The following is a 21,413-nucleotide window of genomic DNA, read 5'->3' as shown; positions in this document are numbered from 1 at the left end:
CATCCGGGACTAAAAAGTATTTTTAGTCCCGATTTAAAAGCACAATAGGACTAGGTGATCTTTAGTCCCGGTTGGCACCAAAGATCATCTTTAGTCCAGGCTGATTCCATGTCAGGCTGTGTCAGGGCGCCCGAGATTTTTACTAAAGATACTAACTTTAATTCCGGTTGGTATTACCAACCGAAAATAAAAATCAAAACACTATATATAATTTCTATGACTTATCCTCTTCTCCCATCCTCAAAAACTCCTCATGTCTCCTCTATATTTTTTCCTCCATCTCCTTATCTCTCTTTCCTGTACCTGTTTTTCCTTTCTTTCCTTATCTCAGCGCGGGGAGCGGCTGGGAGCGAGCCGAGCGCACGACGAGGAGATTGGGCGGCGGCCGGGCGCACGTGGAGGAGACGGGGCAGCAACCGGGCGGGGTCGGCGGTGGCCGGGCTGGGGAGGCTGGGAGGAAGAATTTGTTTGTTTACAATTTGTGGTGAATTTGTTCTTGAGAATTTGTGATATATTTAACCGTGACATGAATATGTGATGTTATTTTTAGAATTTGTGATGTAACCATCTTTGAGAATTTGTGATGTATGCTATGTGGTTTGGAGATGATTTGGGGATTTCACGATTTGGTGATGATTTGGGAATGGAGTTAAATCAATATGCAAGGAGTTAAAAACAATAAAAAAACAAAAAAAACTACCAATCGGGACCTGGTCTCTTCATCTTTAATCCCGGTTGGTAACGATCTTTATTCCCGATTATTTCACCTGGGACTAAATATAGCTATTTTTAGTCTCGGATACAACCAGGACTACAGAGGGTTACGAACTATTGAGTTGTGATCCAAATTTATTTGCACACGTATAAAGGCTAACTTCGGACGGAGCGAAGCGGAGACCCGTCGTCGGAGGCTTGGGCTGGAGCGAAGTGTCCAGATTCGTTATACTAGGAGATGCCACATCCCCTCATAGGTTGTCTTTGTTTTGGACGAAGAGAGTACGGGGCTGTTTGGTTCTTAACTAACATTGACATAACTCACTTTAGACAATGTTAGGCAGCCATTGTGGCCTACAAATTGTAAGCCACACTTATGGCAAAGTTAGGTAAAAGATTAAGTCTACGACGTGTGTGGTAAGATGGTAAGAAAGTATGGATTGCCATAAGACAATGAAACAAACACAACGCTAAAACGGTATAACAGTATAAAGTGTACTGTGGTAAGTTAAAGCATTTAACCAAACAGCCTACGCCTCAACTGCAGTCTATCTTCTCCGAGATGGATCCATTGGTGAGCGCCTTGAATGTGGCAGGTGCAGGTTGCCTCAGCAACGTGGGCTCTCCACCTATGCTGTCGTCCTCTCCAACCCCGTTCCGGCGATTCGCAGGCTTTCCTCTCAGCCCACAGGCCGAGCGAGTGATGAGGCGTCCAACTAATTCTGCTCTCGCCTTCATTGCGCCATTTAACACTCGGCGCTCTCGGCTCTCCTCCTCACTACCCCAACTACCCCCTCCCCCCTCCACTTAAACGCGCGCGCCCCCCCGCCCGCCTCTCCGTCCTCGGAAGCGCCGCCCACTCTTCCGTCCACGCCTATCGCTCCTCTCCGTGGGTTCCCCCCGCGCAAGTTGTGCGCGCCATGGAGATGCAGCTCGCCGCCGTCCTCGCCTCGCTCGCCCTCGGCGGCGCGCTGCTCGTGCTCGTCTTCGGCAAGTGGTGGCAGCCGCTGGCCGACGCCGACAGGCGCGTCAAGGAGCTCGCCGACGCCGTGGAGGCGCTGCTGCAGCTGCGGTCCGAGCTGCTCAAGGTGGAGCCCGCGCCGCCGGAGTCGGACCAGCTGGCGCGCGCGTGGCTGCGGCGCGTGCAGGAGGCGCAGGACGAGGTCGCGTCGCTCAAGGCGCGGCACGATGGTGGCCAGCTCTACGTGCTCCGCCTCGTGCAGTACTTCGTCTCCACGGCACCCGTCGCCGGGTCGGCCGAGAAGCAGCTCAAGGCCGTCCGCGCGCTCCGTGAGCAGGGCGAGGCGCTGCTCGAGGCCGCGCTGTCCACGCCGCAGGCGCCGCCGCCGCTGCTCCGCCAGCCGGAGGAGCTGGAGCTCCCGCCGGGGACCAGTCTCACGAGGCCCTACCTCAACGAGGCGCTCCGCTTCCTCGGCGACTGCGACGCCGCGCTCGGCGTCTGGGGCGCGGGGGGCGTGGGCAAGACCACGGTGCTCACGCACGTCCGCGACGCGTGCGGCCTCGTCGCGCCGTTCGACCACGTCCTGCTCGTGGCGGCCTCCAGGGACTGCACGGTGGCGAAGCTGCAGAGGGAGGTCGTGGGCGTGCTCGGCCTCCGCGACGCGCCGACGGAGCAGGCGCAGGCCGCCGGCATCCTGAGCTTCCTCAGGGACAAGAGCTTCCTGCTGCTCCTCGACGGCGTGTGGGAGCGACTTGACCTGGAGAGGGTCGGCATCCCGCAGCCGCTCGGCATGGTGGCCGGCCGGGTGAGGAAGGTGGTGGTGGCGTCGAGGAGCGAGGCGGTGTGCGCCGACATGGGATGCCGCAAGAAGATCAAGATGGAGTGCTTGAGCGAGGAGGATGCGTGGAACCTGTTCGAGGCCAACGCTCGCGAGGAGACGATCCATCGCCACCCTCGGATTCCTGCACTTTCAAGACAGGTAATCACTTGATCTGTCTTTGTTTGAAATCAGATTGGTTCAAAACAAGCGCTACGTTTAGCATTTTCAGTTTTCCTTCAAAAAATAGATATCTTCCATCCGTTAGATCATACAATGGTACATGCTTAAGTTTCAGTCTAGGTTTGATGCTAACTGTAAGGATTTATTTCGATTGAGAAATGAGATGGTCAAATTCTCATGTCTCCGCTAACTGAATTTCCTTGTATATTTTTTAATAAATGGATTTTCCGATAAACATTAGCTACCTTTTTAAATCAGGATCATCTCTGTGATTTCCTGTTCTTTCCAGCCACTACCAAATTGCAAATCACAAATGAATGCTATCAGATTATTATCACCCAATGGTTATGGTACAATACTACCCTTTGTAGAATGGTCTTGCAGAAGATTTTAAAATGTGTTCCGTTTTACACAAAGGCAATCGAACAATTCTGTTTCTCTATTTTCCATGATAATCTTTCTGTTTCTTCAATCCTTTTGCACTGGCTTGTTGCACGACTTATCAACGTGTTATGTACTTATGTGCCATCAAGTTTAGTTGATGTATTTCATTTACATTTGATCTGTTCCATCATTCACAACTGCTAATAAATTCGTTCTACAACTAAACAGGTTGCTTCAGAGTGCAAGGGCTTGCCTTTGTCCCTCGTCACCGTCGGCCGCGCCATGTCGAGCAAGCGCACACCGGAGGAGTGGGGCGACGCGCTCGACGCCCTGAAGAAGACGAAGCTCTCGAGCGCGCCCGGCCCGGACAAGATCGCTCACCCTATAGTGAAATTCTGCTACGACAATCTGGAGAACGACATGGCGAGGGAGTGCTTCCTGGCCTGCGCGCTCTGGCCGGAGGATCACAACATCTCCAAGGACGAGCTCGTCCAGTGCTGGACAGGGCTCGGCCTGCTCCCGGAGCTCGCCGACGTCGACGAGGCGCACCGGCTCGCGCACTCGGTGATCTCCGTGCTGGAGGCGTCGCGGCTGGTGGAGCGCGGGGACAACCACCGGTACAACATGTTCCCGTCCGACACGCACGTCAGGCTCCACGACGTCGTCCGCGACGCGGCGCTCCGGTTCGCGCCTGGCAAGTGCCTGGTCCGCGCCGGCGCCGGGCTGAGGGAGCCGCCGCGGGAGGAGGCGCTGTGGCGCGACGCGCGGCGGGTGTCCCTGATGCACAACGGCATCGAGGACGTGCCGGCGAAGACGGGGGGCGCCCTCGCGGACGCGCAGCCGGAGACGCTGATGCTCCAGTGCAACCGTGCCCTGCCGAAGAGGATGATCCAGGCGATCCAGCACTTCACAAGGCTGACCTACCTTGACATGGAGGAGACCGGCATCGTCGACGCGTTCCCGATGGAGATCTGCTGCTTGGTCAACCTGGAGTACCTCAACCTCTCCAAGAACAGGATCCTGTCGCTGCCGATGGAGCTGAGCAACCTGAGTCAGCTCAAGTACCTCTACCTGCGCGACAACTACTACATCCAGATCACCATACCGGCCGGGCTGATCTCACGGCTCGGGAAGCTGCAGGTGCTCGAACTGTTCACCGCGAGCATCGTCTCCATCGCGGACGACTACATCGCGCCGGTAATTGATGATCTTGAGAGAAGCGGCGCGCAGCTGACGGCGCTGGGCCTGTGGCTGGACAGCACCAGGGACGTGGCGAGGCTCGCGAGGCTGGCGCCTGGCGTGCGCGCCCGGTCGCTCCACCTCCGCAAGCTGCAGGACGGCACGCGGTCCCTGCCGCTGCTGTCCGCGCAGCACGCGGCGGAGTTTGGCGGCGTGCAGGAGAGCATCAGGGAGATGACCATCTACTCCTCCGACGTCGAGGAGATCGTCGCCGACGCACGCGCGCCGAGGCTGGAGGTGATCAAGTTCGGGTTCCTGACGAAGCTCCGCACCGTGGCGTGGTCCCACGGGGCGGCGTCCAACCTCCGGGAGGTGGCCATCGGCGCGTGCCACGCCGTGGCGCACCTGACGTGGGTGCAGCACCTCCCGCACCTGGAGTCGCTCAACCTCAGCGGGTGCAACGGCATGACGACGCTGCTGGGCGGCGCCGCGGACGGTGGCAGCGCGGCGGGTGAGCTGGTGACGTTCCCGCGGCTGCGTCTGCTGGCGCTGCTGGGTCTGCCCAAGCTGGAGGCCATCCGCCGCGACGGCGGGGAGTGCGCGTTCCCGGAGCTCCGGCGCGTGCAGACGAGGGGTTGCCCGCGGCTGAGGCGCATCCCGATGCGGCCGGCGGCGAGCGGGCAGTGCAAGGTGAGGGTGGAGTGCGACAAGCACTGGTGGGGCGCGCTGCAGTGGGCGAGCGACGACGTCAAGTCCTACTTCGCGCCCGTGCTGATCTGAACAAAACAACGTCGTCGTCGCTGCAATCTCGCCGCGCCGTGCCGCGCGTGCGTGCATCCGATTTTCCGATGCAGAGGTTGAAGTTTTGGAGACGTGCTGATCTGTTAGGGAAGGAACGTCGGGGGAAATTTGGTGACTGTTAATTTGGATTATTTTTCATTTTCCTTTAAATTTGGGACGGTTTCTTTTGAACATCTTGTGTTTCGTTGCCAAAAGGAAAACTCAACCGCTGAACATTGCACTTCTTTCTTTGTTTTGCTCAAACTATATCCTATGCTACAAACAAGCAAACTTGAATATCTGATATGTTCATACTAGTTTTGTGCTCGAATTCCCGACGTGATTATAAGGCTGAATTCCCGACGTGATTATAAGGCTGAGTTTAGTTCTAAATTTTTTCTTTAAACTTTCAACTTTTCTATCACATCAAAACTTTTCTACATATAGGCCTGGTTTAGTTTCCAACTTTTTCATCGAACTTTCAACTTTTCCATCGTATCAAAACTTTTCTACACATAAGCCTGGTTTAGATTTCAACTTTTTCTTCAAACTTCCAACTTTTCTATCACATCAAAACTTTCTTGCACACATAAACTTCTAACTTTTATGTCGCATCGTTTTAATTTTAATCAAACTTCCAATTTTAACGTGAACTAAACACGTCCATATAAATTTCCAACTCTTCCATTACGTCGTTCCAATTTCAATTAAACTTTTAATTTTGGTGTGAACTAACACATCCTAAGACGTAGGACATGCTGATGTTTACTGGGGGGGGCCCTTCCGGCCTGGGGAGTAGCAGGCTGGGTTGGCTATGGGCCATGGTTTGGGCTGCACCTGGACATTGCAGCTAAATGGATCGGTTAATTACCTAAGCAGTCACTAAAAAGGGCTGATTAGAGTTTTCTTTTTTTTATCTCGTTATATCTTTTTTTTCTTGTGAGAATAAAGCTAAACTCAGTTCGTTCCTTTCTCAAAGTATGAGATCTATTATGTATGAAATCTACGACCTGTTTGGATGTTTTCCAGCTTTTGTCACGTGGAAAGCTTTTAAAAGATCTATTGCACACCATGATGAATTCATTACCAGCTTTGACTGGACAAACAAAGAGGTATAAAAGAAGGGAGCGTATCCTGTACACACATGCCCTCGCGTGTACATACCGTGTACACCAACTAAAAATTATCACAAAAAATTTTAGGAAAATTCATACATGTACTTTCAATAGCATTATATCTACGTGCAAAGTCGCATCTTCAAATTCATTCTACATAGAGAATAACAAAAAAAGATAAAATTCTGACAAAATTGTAACCTTAAAACTGTCAGATTTTTTGTTTTTTTTGTTACGGCTAAAATATAATGAATTTGACGTTAAGATTTTAACCCTAGGTGTAATACAATTGAAAGTATGTGTATGATTTTTTCTAGATTTTTTGGTGACATTTTTTAGTTGGTGTGCACGTGTGTACACGTGAGGGCCTGTGTGTATAGGATATGTTGCCATAAAAGAAAGGGGTGTGATGTAGATATTGTCTATACTCAACTAAGGAGAGGAGAGGAAGAAGAACAGAGATGTTGAGATGTGGATCTAAATAAACATTTACTGGTGCAAGGAGAAAGCATCCAAAACGCCGCTTGCTAAATCATAGGATACTTTAGTACGAGTGTATTATATAAGTAATCAGGTAAATATGTTGACATGAACATAATTGTAGAAATACATGGTCATTTTCATTTGAAGCCAAAATATGGCATATCAAATTCTTAATAGTACTTTGGCTAGTGTTTGGTTTGCTATTAAAATGTGCCATTGGACTCAATCAAATTTTACCTATATTTTGACATTGCCAATATCTTAACATGGTAGCGAAGCAAACAAACCTATAATGCCATTTTTTATTGAATATATGTGATAATTGTTTTCACTCGATTCAATTCAGATTCAAGAGACGATGAGTGGTTAAAAACAAACCACAAAAAAAAAAAAAACCACAAATGAAACAAGGAGTAAAGCAAGGGCTTGTTTGGATTGAAGCTAAATTTTGTCCAACCAAAATCATGGCAAATTTAACCGTGTCACGTACGCCTCACTAGTTCAAATTATATACTAGCACAAAAATTTACCAGGTTTTGGCAAAACAAGCCTTTAGGTTGGTTCAGATCCGTTTGTTCTAGCATGGAAAACGAGATAATTTATTAGCGTAATGATTAAATTAATCATTACTCCCTCCATTCCATAATACAAGTCACAATTACTTTTTAGATTTGTTCTATAATATAAGGCATACATGCATACATGTTATTAACTAACACATCTTCTTCACTAAAATATTACTATTTAAATTTTCCACTATCAAAATCTCTAATTTTATTGGGTGCATGCATTGTATTTATTAGATTAATCCAAACTATAAGGTGATAATAATTATTTATTGGTCTTTGGGTTGTGTCTTATATTTTTGAAATGGAGGGAGTAACTAAAAACTTTAAAAATAAATGATATTTTTTAAAAGTGCAACGAGATCCAAGCCGTGAGCGGTGATAAGTAACGAGACTTGGTGGCGGATCGGTATCCGGCTCTACCTGTCGGCATCACCGGTGTCAAATTGAATTGGTATGGCGCCGGCAACAATGCTTTCCCAAGCGCTTGCCTCGATGGCGGGCCTACGGCGGCGGCCACAGGGATGGAGGCGGTTCAGGACTCGGGAGAATAGATGTGCCTCATCCTTCATCTTGGATCTACACAGCAGTTGCACGTACATGCATGGTCAGGGATGCTGAGGGTGCCATGCATGGATCCCGGTGCTGAGGGGCGTGGCGGCAAGCACTGGCGTTGTCTATGAGTAGGCCGGGCTCTACGGCCGGATATGGCTTGTTTTTTGCGAAGCAACTAGCGAACGGTGCAGTCGACAATCGATCTGCGCAGCCCCTACCATCACTGGATGTCGCTCCCTAGGAGCGTGCCATGGAACTTCCATGAGCAGGAGGATCGATGAATAGTGTCAGCCTTGGTGCCATGCCGGCCATCCTCCATGACATCGACGGTGCCCTCGCGGGCCACGTGGCCTTGTTGCCTGCTGCAGTGGTTCCATGGATACCGGTGGTGGAGGCTGCTCCCTCGCCGGTGGTGGAAGTACATTTTGCGCTCGACGTAGGGGAGCATGGATCCGACGGTCAGGGATGAGGAGGTCGTCGCTACCTTCAGAGGTTCATACCGCACTAGTTGCAGAACATTGCTGTGGAGGATAGAGGAGGACGTCTCCTCTAGGCTCCAGGACCACCATGTCCTCAGCGACTCCGCCTGACGAATGCCCGTATCCTGTAATCCAGCGTTGTTTAGTTGTTTTTATCCAATGATATTTTTTTACCCTAAGTTGGTCTCAACTCCCATTTGTAATTTTTTTTAAACTCAGGGAGTTAAATGTGTATACGATCGTATTAAACACAGTGCCGTCATTAAGTGAGTAATAAAATATTTATTCAACAATTAATGAGTTATTAACTATAATAATGCAAAAAGGATGTAACAAAAATATTATTGTTAACACACGGAAACTGGTGTGAAAAATATACGGGGAGTAATATCGAGCCCCTAATTTGTGGGGAGTAAAATTTTAACTAAGTTTAAATAGAGGGAGTAAAATTTAACTAACTTGTGGGGAGTAAAATTTTAACTAAGTTTAAATAGAGGGGAGTAAAATTTTAACTAGATAGATATCCAGGTCTGATTTTGCTATGGAATTTTTTACTGGAATTAATATTACCGGATGTAAGTGGGAAAAAGATTAACAAAATAATTTTATTAGTGAGAATGGACCAACTGCAGTAAATATTTTACTTAACACATGCTAGCATCTGGAGTGCTGCATGCGGAACGGATAAGTCGGAAGGAGGTGGGAGGAAAAAAAAGAAAAGAATAGCGGTACTGCGAAGGGAGTTAAAAACGGGAAAAGCGGAGGAGGAGAGGGAGGGGGGCGACTGTTACTGGCGTTACGAAACTCGGTGTGTGTGTATATATATATATATTGTGTTTGTGTATATATATATATATATATATATATATATATATATATATATTAAAAATTGTTCGAGAAATGAAAACGTGAAAAACAAAGAGTAAGGATTGAAAAGGGAATTGCTACACACCCTTCCTGCAGCCTCCAGCTTTCCCTTCGCCAATCCACCATCGCCGTTGGATTCGTAATCGTCGGACACCTCGAATCGCCGCAAAAATAAAGGCGAGCACCCAACCGCACCGCAACCTCCTTTCGATCGGCTCTCCCCTCTCTTCTCCTTCCCCCCTTCCCCTTCCGCAAGTAAAACAAGCGAGAGACTCCCCCCCTCAATGGCGTCCCGGATCGCGAGGCTGCTACAGCACCAGAACCGCCGCCTCCTCTCCACCGCCGCGGAGGCCTCCTCCCGCCGTCCGCCGCGCGCTCCCCTCGGCGGCGCCATCCCCAAGGTAACCCCGCGGCAACCGGGGAGGTTGTAACCCTAAACCCGCTTAAACCCCTGCGCGCCTCCGAGGTGTTCGGCGGAATGCCGACACCGGCTCGCATGCCTCTGTCGCTGTTTCATTGATAGCTTCGTGTTTAAGTGAGCTTTCCGGTAATGTGATGCCCTAGTTAGGTCCCTGAGCCGGACCTAACGCATGCCAGGCGCAGGTTTCACTGAAGTATTAATTGTTGCTTAGGGCAATGGGTTATGCGGTGAGCTCATCTGGAGTCTTATCGCCATTGTAGCATGTGGTTCCTGTTGAATCTATATACTTAGAGCCTAAAGCAATGCTTGATTTGTTACTCTAATAGTGGTAATGAATAGTGACTTTTTATTTTTCTATATAGACACACCATTATCTCCGACCTTTTTATTTTCTATATAGATACACCATTATCCTGACCTTGTTTCAACTTTTAACTGTTCCTAATCCGAGACTGAATAGATCCTTAAGAAGATTGTTGAATCTGTTCATTGTGTGATAAACTAATAGTTTTTTTTTTGTGTGTTTTCTGCTCTAGGTGACATATATGTCTTTTTTTTTTACCTTTCGTCTTTTTTTTTTCAGCATGAAGTTGCAAAGGCTGAAGGTCTAAGCTCATCTTCAATCCTGAAGCTCTCTACTTTGTTCATCAAGTGTCTATTTATGCAAGTTTCAAATTTTCTTATATGGTTGCATCCATGTTTCTTAAGATGTTCTGGGTATTATTGCATCTAAGAAATGACCGCTGTTTCTTGTGCTGAGTGGCACAACATCTCCTACACTACATGTTATAAATGTTGTTACTTACTTTGCTTTAATTTAACTGCAAATAAGCATAGAAGCTAAATTGATAGTGCAAATAAGAATAACATGTTAGATGTATCTGAATGCTCACTAAACTCACAGTGTGGTGGCAAATGTACTCGCATCCCTATAAATTTCATCTGCTACCTCAATTTTGGTTCCTTCCTGATCATACTTTTAGGGACAATCTACATATAATTATTTTATCTGCCTACCTGCTGCTTGTCACAATTTTTTATTCAAATTCTTGCAATATTTTTTCAGCTACATCAAAAGAATTGCTAGTTGCTGACATATAATATGCTTTCTTTATGAAACATATATTATCTGCTGATCAAAGATTTTATTTTTTGTTTTTTTAATGTTTTAAGCATAGTATGACAGAGAGTTGCATATTCTAATTTCAAATATTGTACGTACTCTTTCATATACTGGTTTAGAGAGCATTACTGAATGCACTGCCCTTGTAATACTAAGTCAAGCATACTCTTCATACATCAAACCTACTAGACTGAAATGATTTAAGTTGTTGCAAAATGATAGTATGCTATTTACTCAAAATTGAAAGACATTAGTGAATCTTGTGTTGTTGGCTTCTCTAACGAAATTGTGCTGAATACTCAATAGGCATTAAACCTCAGATCAATACTCAATAGACATTCAATGAAGTTCATATTTACAGAAAATTGTTTCTCATCTGTATGGTCTCATCAAGTCATCATAACTCTATTAATTTTCAGACATTTAATAGTCTCACGTTCATGTTCTTTTTTGTTGGATCTTGACCAACAATGCTTTGCAAGTTGCAACATGTTATCTATATTTATTTAGTGCTGAGTGAATTTTCTTTTGGGAAACTTTGCAGCCTCATCTTTAAAAAAATCAAGGTGGTACATGATCAAGTCAAACCCTTCAAGTCCTCTCACAACACAGCGTGAAAGCCACAAAGTATCTACTCATTTAGTTAGGCCTTCTGCATCCTACTCCACACAAGCTTCAGAGCAGAACCCAAAAGAGGTAAGCAACAGCTTGTCTGTTTTGCTATTTAAATTGTTCAATATTTTGTTCCTGCTTTTTTTTATCCTCTGTGAGTACAATTTTCATCAATGTGGTTGGCCATGTTACTGCAGATTATCAAGTACAATACATGACACTATTAAGCATGCCACCTCAGTGAGCATTTGTATGCATACATGTGTAATCTTGAGTAGGCTTCTTTTCATGTCATACAATCAAAACTGTCAGGAATCTTGCCTCAGGGAACTGCTGGATCAATTGTTGACTAATTTATGGGCATCATCTCAGTAATGTGGTGGTGAATAATCTTGTTAGAAAAAAAAGTTAAGAGTTATTCAATTGCTATGAGATAGGGGTGATTCCGTATATGTCGGAAATATAATGTTTTTTCGTTATATCAACATAGTTAACTGCTAGGTGCTCTGGTGTTCATAATCTCAGTCTACCCAAATATGCTCCGTAATTTTACTTAAGCCAGAAGAGTAGACTATAGTACTACCTCATACAAAAAGGGAATTCCAAAGAAGATGACCACAAAGCCTAGGTGTCACCTAAGAAACTCAGTAGCACCTAGTCACCCTGAGCGGCCCATGCTCAGCAATCTAAGCTGGGAGGCTGCATAATTAGCCAAAGGCAGTCCAAGTCAGAGCAAGGCATGGCAGTCTGGGTAGGCTTCTTGTTAGGCTGGGCAACCAACTGGATGGCAAGACGTTCACTGCTCCTCTCACCTCCACCCTCCTGGCATTGGCTGCTGAATGTGGTCCTCAATCTTTGCTGGCTGGAGTTATAAGAGAGAGGAAGGGCAGCTCCCAGGCAGAGAGGAAGGGAATAGAGGTAGAAGAGACAGGTTTGCTCTATGCCCCATACCTCCTTACTGGCAGGGCAGTCTTGTCTATGGTCTTAGGTTTTCAGTTGGCACCGTATTGCTGGAGAATAATTAAATCATAATTCCCATCAACAAACTAATCACCTGACACATTTTTGTTGCCTTGTAATCTCAACATATACATTGCTTCGAACTGTAATTTTTATCAGACATTCCCCCCTGATTTGTTGTTTTCTATTTCTTATTTTATTGCTTATAAAAGACTGATGTCTTCATCCTCAGGGTACAAAAGACCTGAAAACTGTTGAAGATCCATTTGATTCCCCTACCTACAACATACCTGAGAAGCCAGTGACATTTGCTGAAGGGGCTTCCTACAGTCTTGTAATAGTTGCGGGACTTGGAATTGCAGCAGTGGCTGGATATGCTGTTTTCAAAGAACTTATATTTGAACCAAAAGAGTAAGTTTTCTGCATTAATTGTTAATTCTTTTGACTTGGGCACTTAGCTCAACAACAAGTACTACAATCTTTAGTCCCAGGAAGCTGGGTGGACTAGAGGTGAAACCCAAGTATAGCCAGGAGAACCAAAATGTTGGATCTCTAACTTCCACATATTCCTAATACTACTAGGAATGATACCAGTGAAAGAATTATGTAAATTCTTATGTAGTTCTGGCACTTGGATGTTGGATCGCCAACTTCCTCGTACTCCTATCCAAACCCAAATCTTTGGATGCACTCCATGCCTTCAGTGGTCTTTTTACCACTTTCTTCCATTTCAGTTTTTATCCAACCCCTGCCTCTCCTATTTTTCACATGGCTTAAGATTCCACGATGAACCAGTTCCTCAGGAAGCCTCCATTTTGAATGAAATCAAAGGTACTTTAATAATATAGTTGCTCGCATAATTGTATGGCTTATGACAGTAAAATACATTCAAGTCTAACCAGTTATGATAATTTGGTAAGTCCTACAAATATGCACCGTGCAATGGTCTTTCTTCACATTGTAGCGTTAATATTATGTATAATATGGAAATAGTTCCTTTTTATTTATTTTTTAAAAAACTAATATCACACACACATTTATTAATCCAGATGTTTCTAGGTTTGTTTATGACCCTCACATGTAGCCACTAACGGTGCCAAACTTTAAAGAAACAATCAGTAAGCTATGGATTTTTTTTTCTTGTATGCTGCAGCAGAGTGCCATGGCACATTTCTGATTTGATCCTATGCAAGTCACTTAGCAAGTTAGCATGGGTGTTCTTGTTACTTCCTAGTGAAAGTTCTTTTTGTGCTTCGAATCTTTTTCTTATGTTAAATGCATATGTTATTATATGCAATTTGAAAGAGCTTGCACTGCTGTTACCATTCTACAGGTACAAGATTTTTGGAAAAGCGCTAGCAAGAGTACAGAATGACAGTCAGGTTTGTGGACATTAGTGCTATTCCACTTCCTTCATACATATCATATTTTCCCCTTGGTACAACTTCATGTTTTCACACGTTTTGTCAGGTTACAGCAAAAATTGGGTATCCTGTTACTGGATATGGCAATGAAAGTAGAAATCGTGCAGCTCGGCAGCGCATTCCTAACAAGGTTTGGACAGATGAGGACGGTGTTGAACATGTGGAGGTAGCATATATTCTTGCCTCTGTTGTTCTGTCTCTTTTAAGTATGTTGATTTATTTGCCACTCAAGTTTAGTGTGGACACATGCTCCTTGACATTTTATTATATTTATATGGCATGGGCTAATGGCTTCATTTAACTGAGGGGAGATTGTGAATGATAACATAGCAAGAGGAAATGAGAAATGAGCACACAAGCTTCTTGACTAGAAAGACTGTTTGAGTCAATGCCAATAATAATACTTAGAAGTAGATATCATCGTGTAATGGCCTTCTCGATGATACTTTGCTCTTTGTGTAATAGTCTTCGTATGCTCTTGCACTTGACTGTTGTTTGGTTACAACTAGATCGTCGGGTGTAATCTTTATGGTCTATCCTTGCTTAATGCAAACATGTTCTCAGTTGTCCCATGTATTCTGTGAAGATACAATTCTTTGTTTATTGGGAAAGGGGGCATTAGGACGGGTTTTGATATTAAGACATATAGTTTGCATGGTTATGCACACGGTTGAATTTGATTGATCACTCGAAACACACTCATCTTATTTAGGTAAACTTCTATATCCGAGGACCACATGGAGCTGGAAAGGTGTATTCAGAGATGTTCAAAGATAACAATGACAGGAGTTGGAAGTTCACATACCTTATTGTTGAGATTGTGTCTCCGCATCGTGCACAACTAATGTTAGAATCTTACGTACCAGCATAAGGATGCAAGAAACAAGCAATTAGCAGTGGCAGAATTGTTGTAAGGTTCATGCCTCCACACTTACCTATCCAATGTGTACATCTCTCATATTTAGAAATCATCCTTTAATCAAAGTTTTGAGTTTTGATCTTCCCCAGTAGCACAACTATCTGAGTCTGATCATTTCTGGTATCTTAAATATGGTGTAGCATGGAAGGACCTAATGTTACTTTGTTCAGCTGAAGGCCATTAAGATACATGCATACATCACAATTTTCATATCACTGCTTAAACAATGGTAGAAACAAGAGCAAGATTACCAGAGTTCGGTTCCTGTTTTATTTGAAATCTTCTTTTATATGGATCGTCCGATGTTCTCTGGATATCTTGAAAAAATGTATTCGATAACCTTTCATAATTCTTTTACTTATTTCAAGCCAGAGCCAGAGGTAAAGGCCATACACGGGCTGACGGGAAGCAATCTCCAAGTTCTTGAAAAACAAGTAGTACAATTTTTAGTTGACCATTCATTCCCCTGACCAGCGATTTGTGTTTTACCGTGGTTTAGATGCATTCATCTTAACCACTCAAATATTTTTAGAAGTTAACGTCCCAGAAAAGGTGAGTTTGGCAAATTTAGGGAGATTTGGTAGTTCTCTCTAATTACGTATTACCTGTTAAATATATCATGCATATTTAAAAATCATACAGTTGACGTATGTGCACTTGCAACTATTGGGTTAGCGGGTTAGTTGTAGGTTTAATTTAATTTTTAAAAAGTTTCAAGGCGTGTTCCTAAATTTATGTGCAGTTTCTTCGTTTGCTAAGTTCTTTTTCTGTGGAAATTTTATTCGGAAGAACCTGACCAATTTATGATGAAAAATAAGCTTAATGATAGCGGCCCGTACGGATTTTTAAATACGTTCTCTATATATATAAAAGCTTGGGCTCCGTTTATTGAACAACTCTACCGTTACCTATATTTCAGAATTAAGAGTAATCTGTGAATTTCTTTTGGGATTATTATTATTTTAATGGTACATCGTATGAATGGTGGTCGCCCGGATTTTTTTTTTTCTAAAATAGGGCGGCCCTATTTTGGCAAAAAAAAAAAAAACAGGCGGCCACCATTTTTACAATTTTCAATTAAAATAATAATATTAGAAAAAAATTGCAATATGTTCTCTGTACCGATAAGATGTACTTCAATTTCTTCAAACACGTCGCCCCACCAACATTTCAAAAGTGAAACGACACTTCGCAGTTTGCAGGTAAAATGTCAACTTTTGCATGATCATGTTTGTAACTCGTCCCCAATGATCAGGCCACTTCCGGACCCCTGGTCATCTTTTATCCACAATGAGATCAGAAATCCCAGTGCAGATTCTCACTTGCTTTCAGTGCAAAGGTCGTGCAAATTCAGAGGTTCGGTCACCTCATTACTTTATCATTCATAGACCAGAGCCATTCTCACATTGCACATACTCCTCCGTAGTACCTGTATATGCTGGACACATATTCTTCTATTTTTGCCCTTTTGTCTCTCATCTGCAATTGCAAGAGCCAGGTTCAGAGCTTAGCATGGCTACTACTACTAATCCATCCATCTGATCACTATCAAGCCTCTATTTGGTTCAGCCTTTACCAGGGTTGCTTTCATCTGTTAGATCAGCATGCCTGATTGGAGCCAAGCTACGACTACTGGTATAGCTTAGCTTTTAGATTTTAATCTACCTGCTCCCACAATGCAAGGAGTGGGTGTATCTTTCAGGGGGCTCAATTCTTTCCTGTGGATGCATCGTGTTGTCGATTCCAATCTGTTCAAAGATCTCATTCACTCTCGATTTCTATCGGTGTAGCGGTCATGGCTCGCAAGGAAATTGTATGGTGATGGGCTAAGAACATGGAAGCTTATGTTCGTTGTCAGGACCAAATGATCTCAGGATTAGGTGATTCGTCGAATCAAAAAGATAGTTGATTTGTGATCTCTGTCGAATCAGCAGGTCAACGTAACAAACACGCACAGAGAGACAGAGGGTTACTGTCCATAGACTACAGCTACTCACATTCTTTTCAGATTATTCACCGAACTACTACCGTGTTATTTCCTTCACGTTTTCAAAAATACATTTTTCTCAAAAGACTTTATTCTACTACGAGCACTTTGCTGTATGTTATTCGTTAAGTTTTTTTTTTCAAAATATTTTAATTCATCCCTATAACTAGGTAGATAAAACCCATCAACAATCCAGTGAATAGTTATATCATTCTTTTTTCTTTTGCTGAACTCTAAACGACCAATTGACACAAGCAATTATGTCACTCTTTTTAATCTCATAGGCCCATTGTTTCTTCTAGACGGTGACAACCTACGGCTGTTGATGAGGCACACATCGTAATCTGTTAGTAGTTAGTACTCCTAACGAAGAAGTTTGGCGCGTACCAGTGACTTCTGATGGGTTAATAATATCTCTCAGCATTGGTCTGGAAAGGTGTTTTGATATTGACTTATGAAGGTTTCAACTGCATAGTAAACACACTGACGTATGCATATTAGCTTGGAATAATTGGCAGTCACTGCTGCATGATGCAGGCAAGGCCTGCTCAAATTAATGATAGAACTAGAAGAAACTAACCTTCGTACTACGTTCTTGGCCGACGCTTCGGATGTTGAAACATTCTTCACGGTCTTCGCAAGCAAAGCATATGCTTCACAATAATTTTATACAGTCATTTTCGATGACATGTTTCTTCTTATTTAGCTTGCCACATGCCACTAATTTCAACATCAAAATGTTATTAAAGTTGCTTGAAGTTTTCTCAAATCAATCCAGAGGGCCAGGAAGTACCTGAAACAGATCGGTTGCTTGTGTTTCTCACCAAAATGTCTCCCTAAAGCATGCCCAATATCTTGATCAGTTGCCAATTCTCCACTATTATTTCCTATCCATTTCCTCTGTGTCTGTCATCACATGTTCAGCAGAGAAGACAAGCAGAACAACATCACAGCTTAGGGGGTGACATTAAAGAAGTAATACTACTCTCCCCACATGATGCATTGCCATATCCATTTCATATCATATCAAATCATATTACAGCTTCTTCCAAGTGGGCAGCTGGGGTCACCTATGCAAATATCAAGGAAATCCCTAGGACCATACAAAATTTGGCTAGTTTATGTAAAAACACAGAGGTGTGGTTTTGTGCTACTAGCAACAGCATCTCATAAGAGACATGAACAGCACAATACATCAGGGACTGGGATACCATAAACTCCCCTCCTTCCTCCTACCTCCAGGATCATGGCCTACCTGGCTTTCAGCTAATCAGCCACCTACCAAATAATTCCCTAGAGACCAAGTCATAACAAAAGGGAACCCTTAATTAGTACTACCACTCAATCACTCATGGTGAATAAAAGACTTACCTAGATGATGCCTCAGAATCCAAATGATAGCACCATCATTCTCTGTCAGTGTGGACCTTTTTGGGAAGATGAAATAATCAGAAGATGAACATATAGCTTAGCTAGATGTTAATCATGCAGGTCCAATCAACATGAATAACAAAACAAAGGAAATGGATTAATTAGTTCCTCCTCACCAAATCCTCAACAAACTTTAACTAACAGCTTGGTACTACTACTGCAACACAAATGTTCCCTTCTCTCCTCTACTTCCCTGCTGGCCTACCAATCTAATCCAGTACTACAAACAAAGTCAAACAATCCTTCAGTCTTCTCTTCACCTCCAACCACCATGACAGCAAACCATGAAACACAATCTGACCAAAACACCCCTGCACCACCCCAAATTAATTAACCAGGCTAATCATCCATTAAGAGACTAAGCACCACCACTGAATCTTCTTCCAAGGGTGGTAATGCACACTGTTTCAGAGTTTATCAGAGTTTCAGAAGATTCAGAGCAAGGGCAATCATGGCAATATCAGCTTGAGTTGAGAGCTCCAGTTAAACCTTCCCTATCCAATTCCAACTCCCTCCCTCCCTACACAAGCAACAAGAGCAGCACACCAACATCCAAGAACAAGAAGAGCAAGAAGAGGAGAGGAGAGGAGTTGGAAGGTAGAGAGAGACAAGCCATCATTAGCCACCAAATGCAGGCATGCATCATATAGCTGACAGGACAAGAATCAGAGGAAGAAGAAGAGGAGGAGGAGGAGGAGGAGGAGACAGCTGCTGCCATGTCGTCGTATGACCAGATGCTCGCGCCGCTTCTTGGCGCCGGCCGGTCGGCGTGGACGGCGCACGACGGCGGCGGCGGCGGCGGAGAAGCCGTGGTGAGGCAGATACTCAAGTGCACGAGGTGGCAGCTGGAGGAGACGACGGACTTCGTCACCTGCCCGTACCACTACTACTGCGACAGCTCGTACCCGGGCGACTACCACGCCGCCGTCGGCGTGCTCGTCGCCGCCTTCGCCGCGTACTGCTTCCTCTCGACGCTCGCGTTCACGGTGCTCGACCTGGCGAGGAGCGGCGGCGGCGGCGGCGGCGCGGGCGGGGTGAGGGGGATCAGGAGGAAGTACCTGCTCCCGTCGGGGCCGTTCCTGCTGCCGCTGGTGCTGCTCGTGCTCGCCAAGGGGCAGCGGATCAACGCCGTGTTCCCGCTCGCGCAGCTCGGCCCGGCATTGCTGCTGCTGCTGCAGGCGTCGGCGCTGGCGTTCCGGAACGAGGCCGACGGCGACATCCGGTACGCGGTGCTGGAGGCGTCCACCGTCTCCGGCGTGCTGCACGCCAGCCTGTACCTCGACGCCGTCGTGCTCCCCTACTACACGGGGCTGGAGGCGCTCCGGTGGTCGCAGTTTTCCGGCGAGTGCGCGACCTGCCTCTGCCGCATGGAGCCCCTCGTCGTCGGCGGCACGGCGGTGCGGTACCGCGGCCTCTCCAAGACGGCGCTGGCGATCATCTTCGCGCTGTGCTCGCGGATGGTGTGCCGGATTTACGGCGAGGAGCGGCTCAGCGCGTGGACGCGGTCGGCGCTGGAGGCCGCCGGCTGGGTGTTCGTGGCGGCCGACGCCGTCTACCTCGTCGGCTGGGTCGCCATCGAGGGCGGCGCCGTCGCCGTGCTGGCGTACAGCCTCGTCGCCGGCCTCGTCTTCCTCAGCGTCTTCGGCAAGGTCTACAGATTCTTGGCATGGTTGGAGACGAGACAATCTCAATGGAAATCAAGCCTCTGCCATAGCGCTGTATGATACTACTACTCGTCAGAAAAAAAAAATCTGTAAAAAGAAAAAGGAAACCATTTCTTAGCTCACCTTTTGTTCATTTGTACAATGATTCACACAATGAGAAAACCACAGTTGTAATTTTTTTTTCATGCTTATATATAAGTTCTCTGAAACAAATTTGTTCAATTCTTGGACAAGTTTTCTGAAGCCATTCTGAACTTTTTCTGATGAATCTTCAGAGTTTCTTTTCCATTTTTCGATAGGGTGTTTGAGAGCAGCTTCCTGATTATAGCACACATTAGATATTCAGCTTCGAATTAGACACGTGTACTACACTTTTGGGGTATAATTAGTTTGAACCTCCGATTTGGCATAAGCATGTCCGGGTTAGTACCCTTCGGTTAGGTCAGAGTGCCACCATTTTGGCAGATGAGAATGGTGCCATGAGAAGTGAATGGGACAAACCGGCAATGATGCAGTGACAATGTGGTGGTTCAGGACATGTCAAGTTTGATCAAGCAAGGACATCACAACTGATGGCTTCTGCGAGCCAGTTCTTGGAGGCTTTCTCTCTGAGAATTGTTTCCTTATGCTCTTTCTCGTTGTCAGCTTGTCATCAATCAATCCTTCACCAGTTTGAGCCGAAGTGGTTGGAGCGTGGTTGGAGCTTTCACCTGATGTCTCACCTGGTTGCGATTTGAGCCAATGCAAGAACAGCACATAAGTACATACTCACTGCAGTAAACTGATGCAAGGACTGCAGAGAATCTGATTCTGATGAAATGAAATTGAAGGGTGGCGACAATGAGTTTTAGAAGTGATAGTAAATGTACTTTTGTTGCATAGTATTTGGCCCTACAATTCGATCTGCAATGAACAAAGTGTTTGACTTGGCTATATGGAATCCCAGCTTTTTTAGCCTCGTGCATTGTCTGAATTTCGAAAGAAAAGGTCGTTGCTTTTTATAAGAAAGGTCTGAAGGAAAGAGTCATCTGCATAACGCCTTCAGACTTCCCCTCGAGCATGATTAGGTACCGGTGATCAGGCCAACGAACTGGAATGGGTCTCTGGTCAAGATTATTGTACAAAATCAATGAGTTCATCGTGCATTGGAAGCAAGCTTAAGGATATAGTTGATTGACACTAGCATCTTGTCACTTTCAGAAGCTAGTGGCTGTGGCTACAATTGTGCAGGAGCAGGACGGCTCATGCTTGTAGCATCCTTGTCTTCCAACTCTCTTTCCCTTGGCTTTACAACCATGTGCATATAAAGTTCTGATGATGCCATGCTCTTTGGGAGTAACTGAAGGTGCATCGGATGTACACTAATCAAACTCCAACTTTTGGGGCTCCTTTGAAACACAACAATTCTGTAGGATTTTTTTTTTAAAAAATAGTTCATTCTTGCAAAAATTCCTCCAAAATTTTTCAATGATACTAATACAAAATGATTTCATTCACTGGTGTGAAACATTATCTTTCATCCTCTCTTGGGACATGGTAATAGCAAGGTTACTAAAATCGCGATCCTGAATCGGAATCAGAAGTTCTTAGTAGTATCACAATCTTGGAATCATACATAAAAAAATCGTAAAATCGTAGATTCTACCTATATAGAATCGTAGAATCAAGCACCTTAATTAGAATTGTAAAGTCGTAAAATCGTAAGAGAGAGTCGAGATTTTGACAACTTTGGGTAGTAGTTACCATTGGGCTGAATCATGTGGTTTAATTAAAGTTTAAACTAGAGTTT

At 45.0% G+C, this 21,413-nt stretch overlaps 3 protein-coding genes across 3 annotated transcripts; all 3 read left to right on the top strand.

The window, feature by feature from the left end:
• The first annotated feature begins 1,519 nt into the window (after positions 1-1,519).
• LOC127768582 (probable disease resistance protein At1g61300) lies at positions 1,520-5,987 on the top strand. The gene is made up of 2 exons (XM_052294190.1): positions 1,520-2,654; positions 3,288-5,987. The coding sequence occupies exons 1-2, from the start codon at positions 1,635-1,637 to the stop codon at positions 5,016-5,018; spliced, it is 2,751 nt and encodes a 916-aa protein (XP_052150150.1). The 5' UTR covers positions 1,520-1,634; the 3' UTR covers positions 5,019-5,987.
• A 3,289-nt stretch (positions 5,988-9,276) lies between these two features.
• LOC127767318 (probable mitochondrial import inner membrane translocase subunit TIM21) lies at positions 9,277-14,623 on the top strand. Its single transcript, XM_052292606.1, has 7 exons — positions 9,277-9,484; positions 10,088-10,109; positions 11,172-11,323; positions 12,432-12,610; positions 13,533-13,581; positions 13,670-13,789; positions 14,336-14,623. Exons 1-7 carry the CDS (start codon positions 9,368-9,370, stop codon positions 14,492-14,494), a joined length of 798 nt encoding a protein of 265 aa, XP_052148566.1. The 5' UTR covers positions 9,277-9,367; the 3' UTR covers positions 14,495-14,623.
• A 3,716-nt stretch (positions 14,624-18,339) lies between these two features.
• LOC127767317 (uncharacterized) lies at positions 18,340-19,874 on the top strand. Its single transcript, XM_052292605.1, has one exon. It carries the CDS (start codon positions 18,677-18,679, stop codon positions 19,682-19,684), a length of 1,008 nt encoding a protein of 335 aa, XP_052148565.1. The 5' UTR covers positions 18,340-18,676; the 3' UTR covers positions 19,685-19,874.
• Positions 19,875-21,413: the final 1,539 nt, after the last annotated feature.

The sequence above is a fragment of the Oryza glaberrima genome, chromosome 3 (assembly GCF_000147395.1).
Source record: "Oryza glaberrima chromosome 3, OglaRS2, whole genome shotgun sequence".
NCBI classification, from domain to species: Eukaryota; Viridiplantae; Streptophyta; class Magnoliopsida; order Poales; family Poaceae; genus Oryza; species Oryza glaberrima.
This window is presented reverse-complemented; position numbering and strand designations above follow the sequence as displayed.

Excerpts from the sequence above, each read along its gene's own strand:
- LOC127767317 (XM_052292605.1), top strand. The coding sequence starts at position 18,677 with ATGTCGTCGTATGACCAGATGCTCGCGCCGCTTCTTGGCGCCGGCCGG.
- LOC127767318 (XM_052292606.1), top strand. The coding sequence starts at position 9,368 with ATGGCGTCCCGGATCGCGAGGCTGCTACAGCACCAGAACCGCCGCCTC. Across the intron at positions 10,110-11,171 it reads TGAAGTTGCAAAGGCTGAAG|CCTCATCTTTAAAAAAATCA; the intron begins GTCTAAGCTCAT and ends GAAACTTTGCAG. Across the intron at positions 13,582-13,669 it reads GAGTACAGAATGACAGTCAG|GTTACAGCAAAAATTGGGTA; the intron begins GTTTGTGGACAT and ends ACGTTTTGTCAG.
- LOC127768582 (XM_052294190.1), top strand. The coding sequence starts at position 1,635 with ATGGAGATGCAGCTCGCCGCCGTCCTCGCCTCGCTCGCCCTCGGCGGC. Across the intron at positions 2,655-3,287 it reads TTCCTGCACTTTCAAGACAG|GTTGCTTCAGAGTGCAAGGG; the intron begins GTAATCACTTGA and ends ACAACTAAACAG.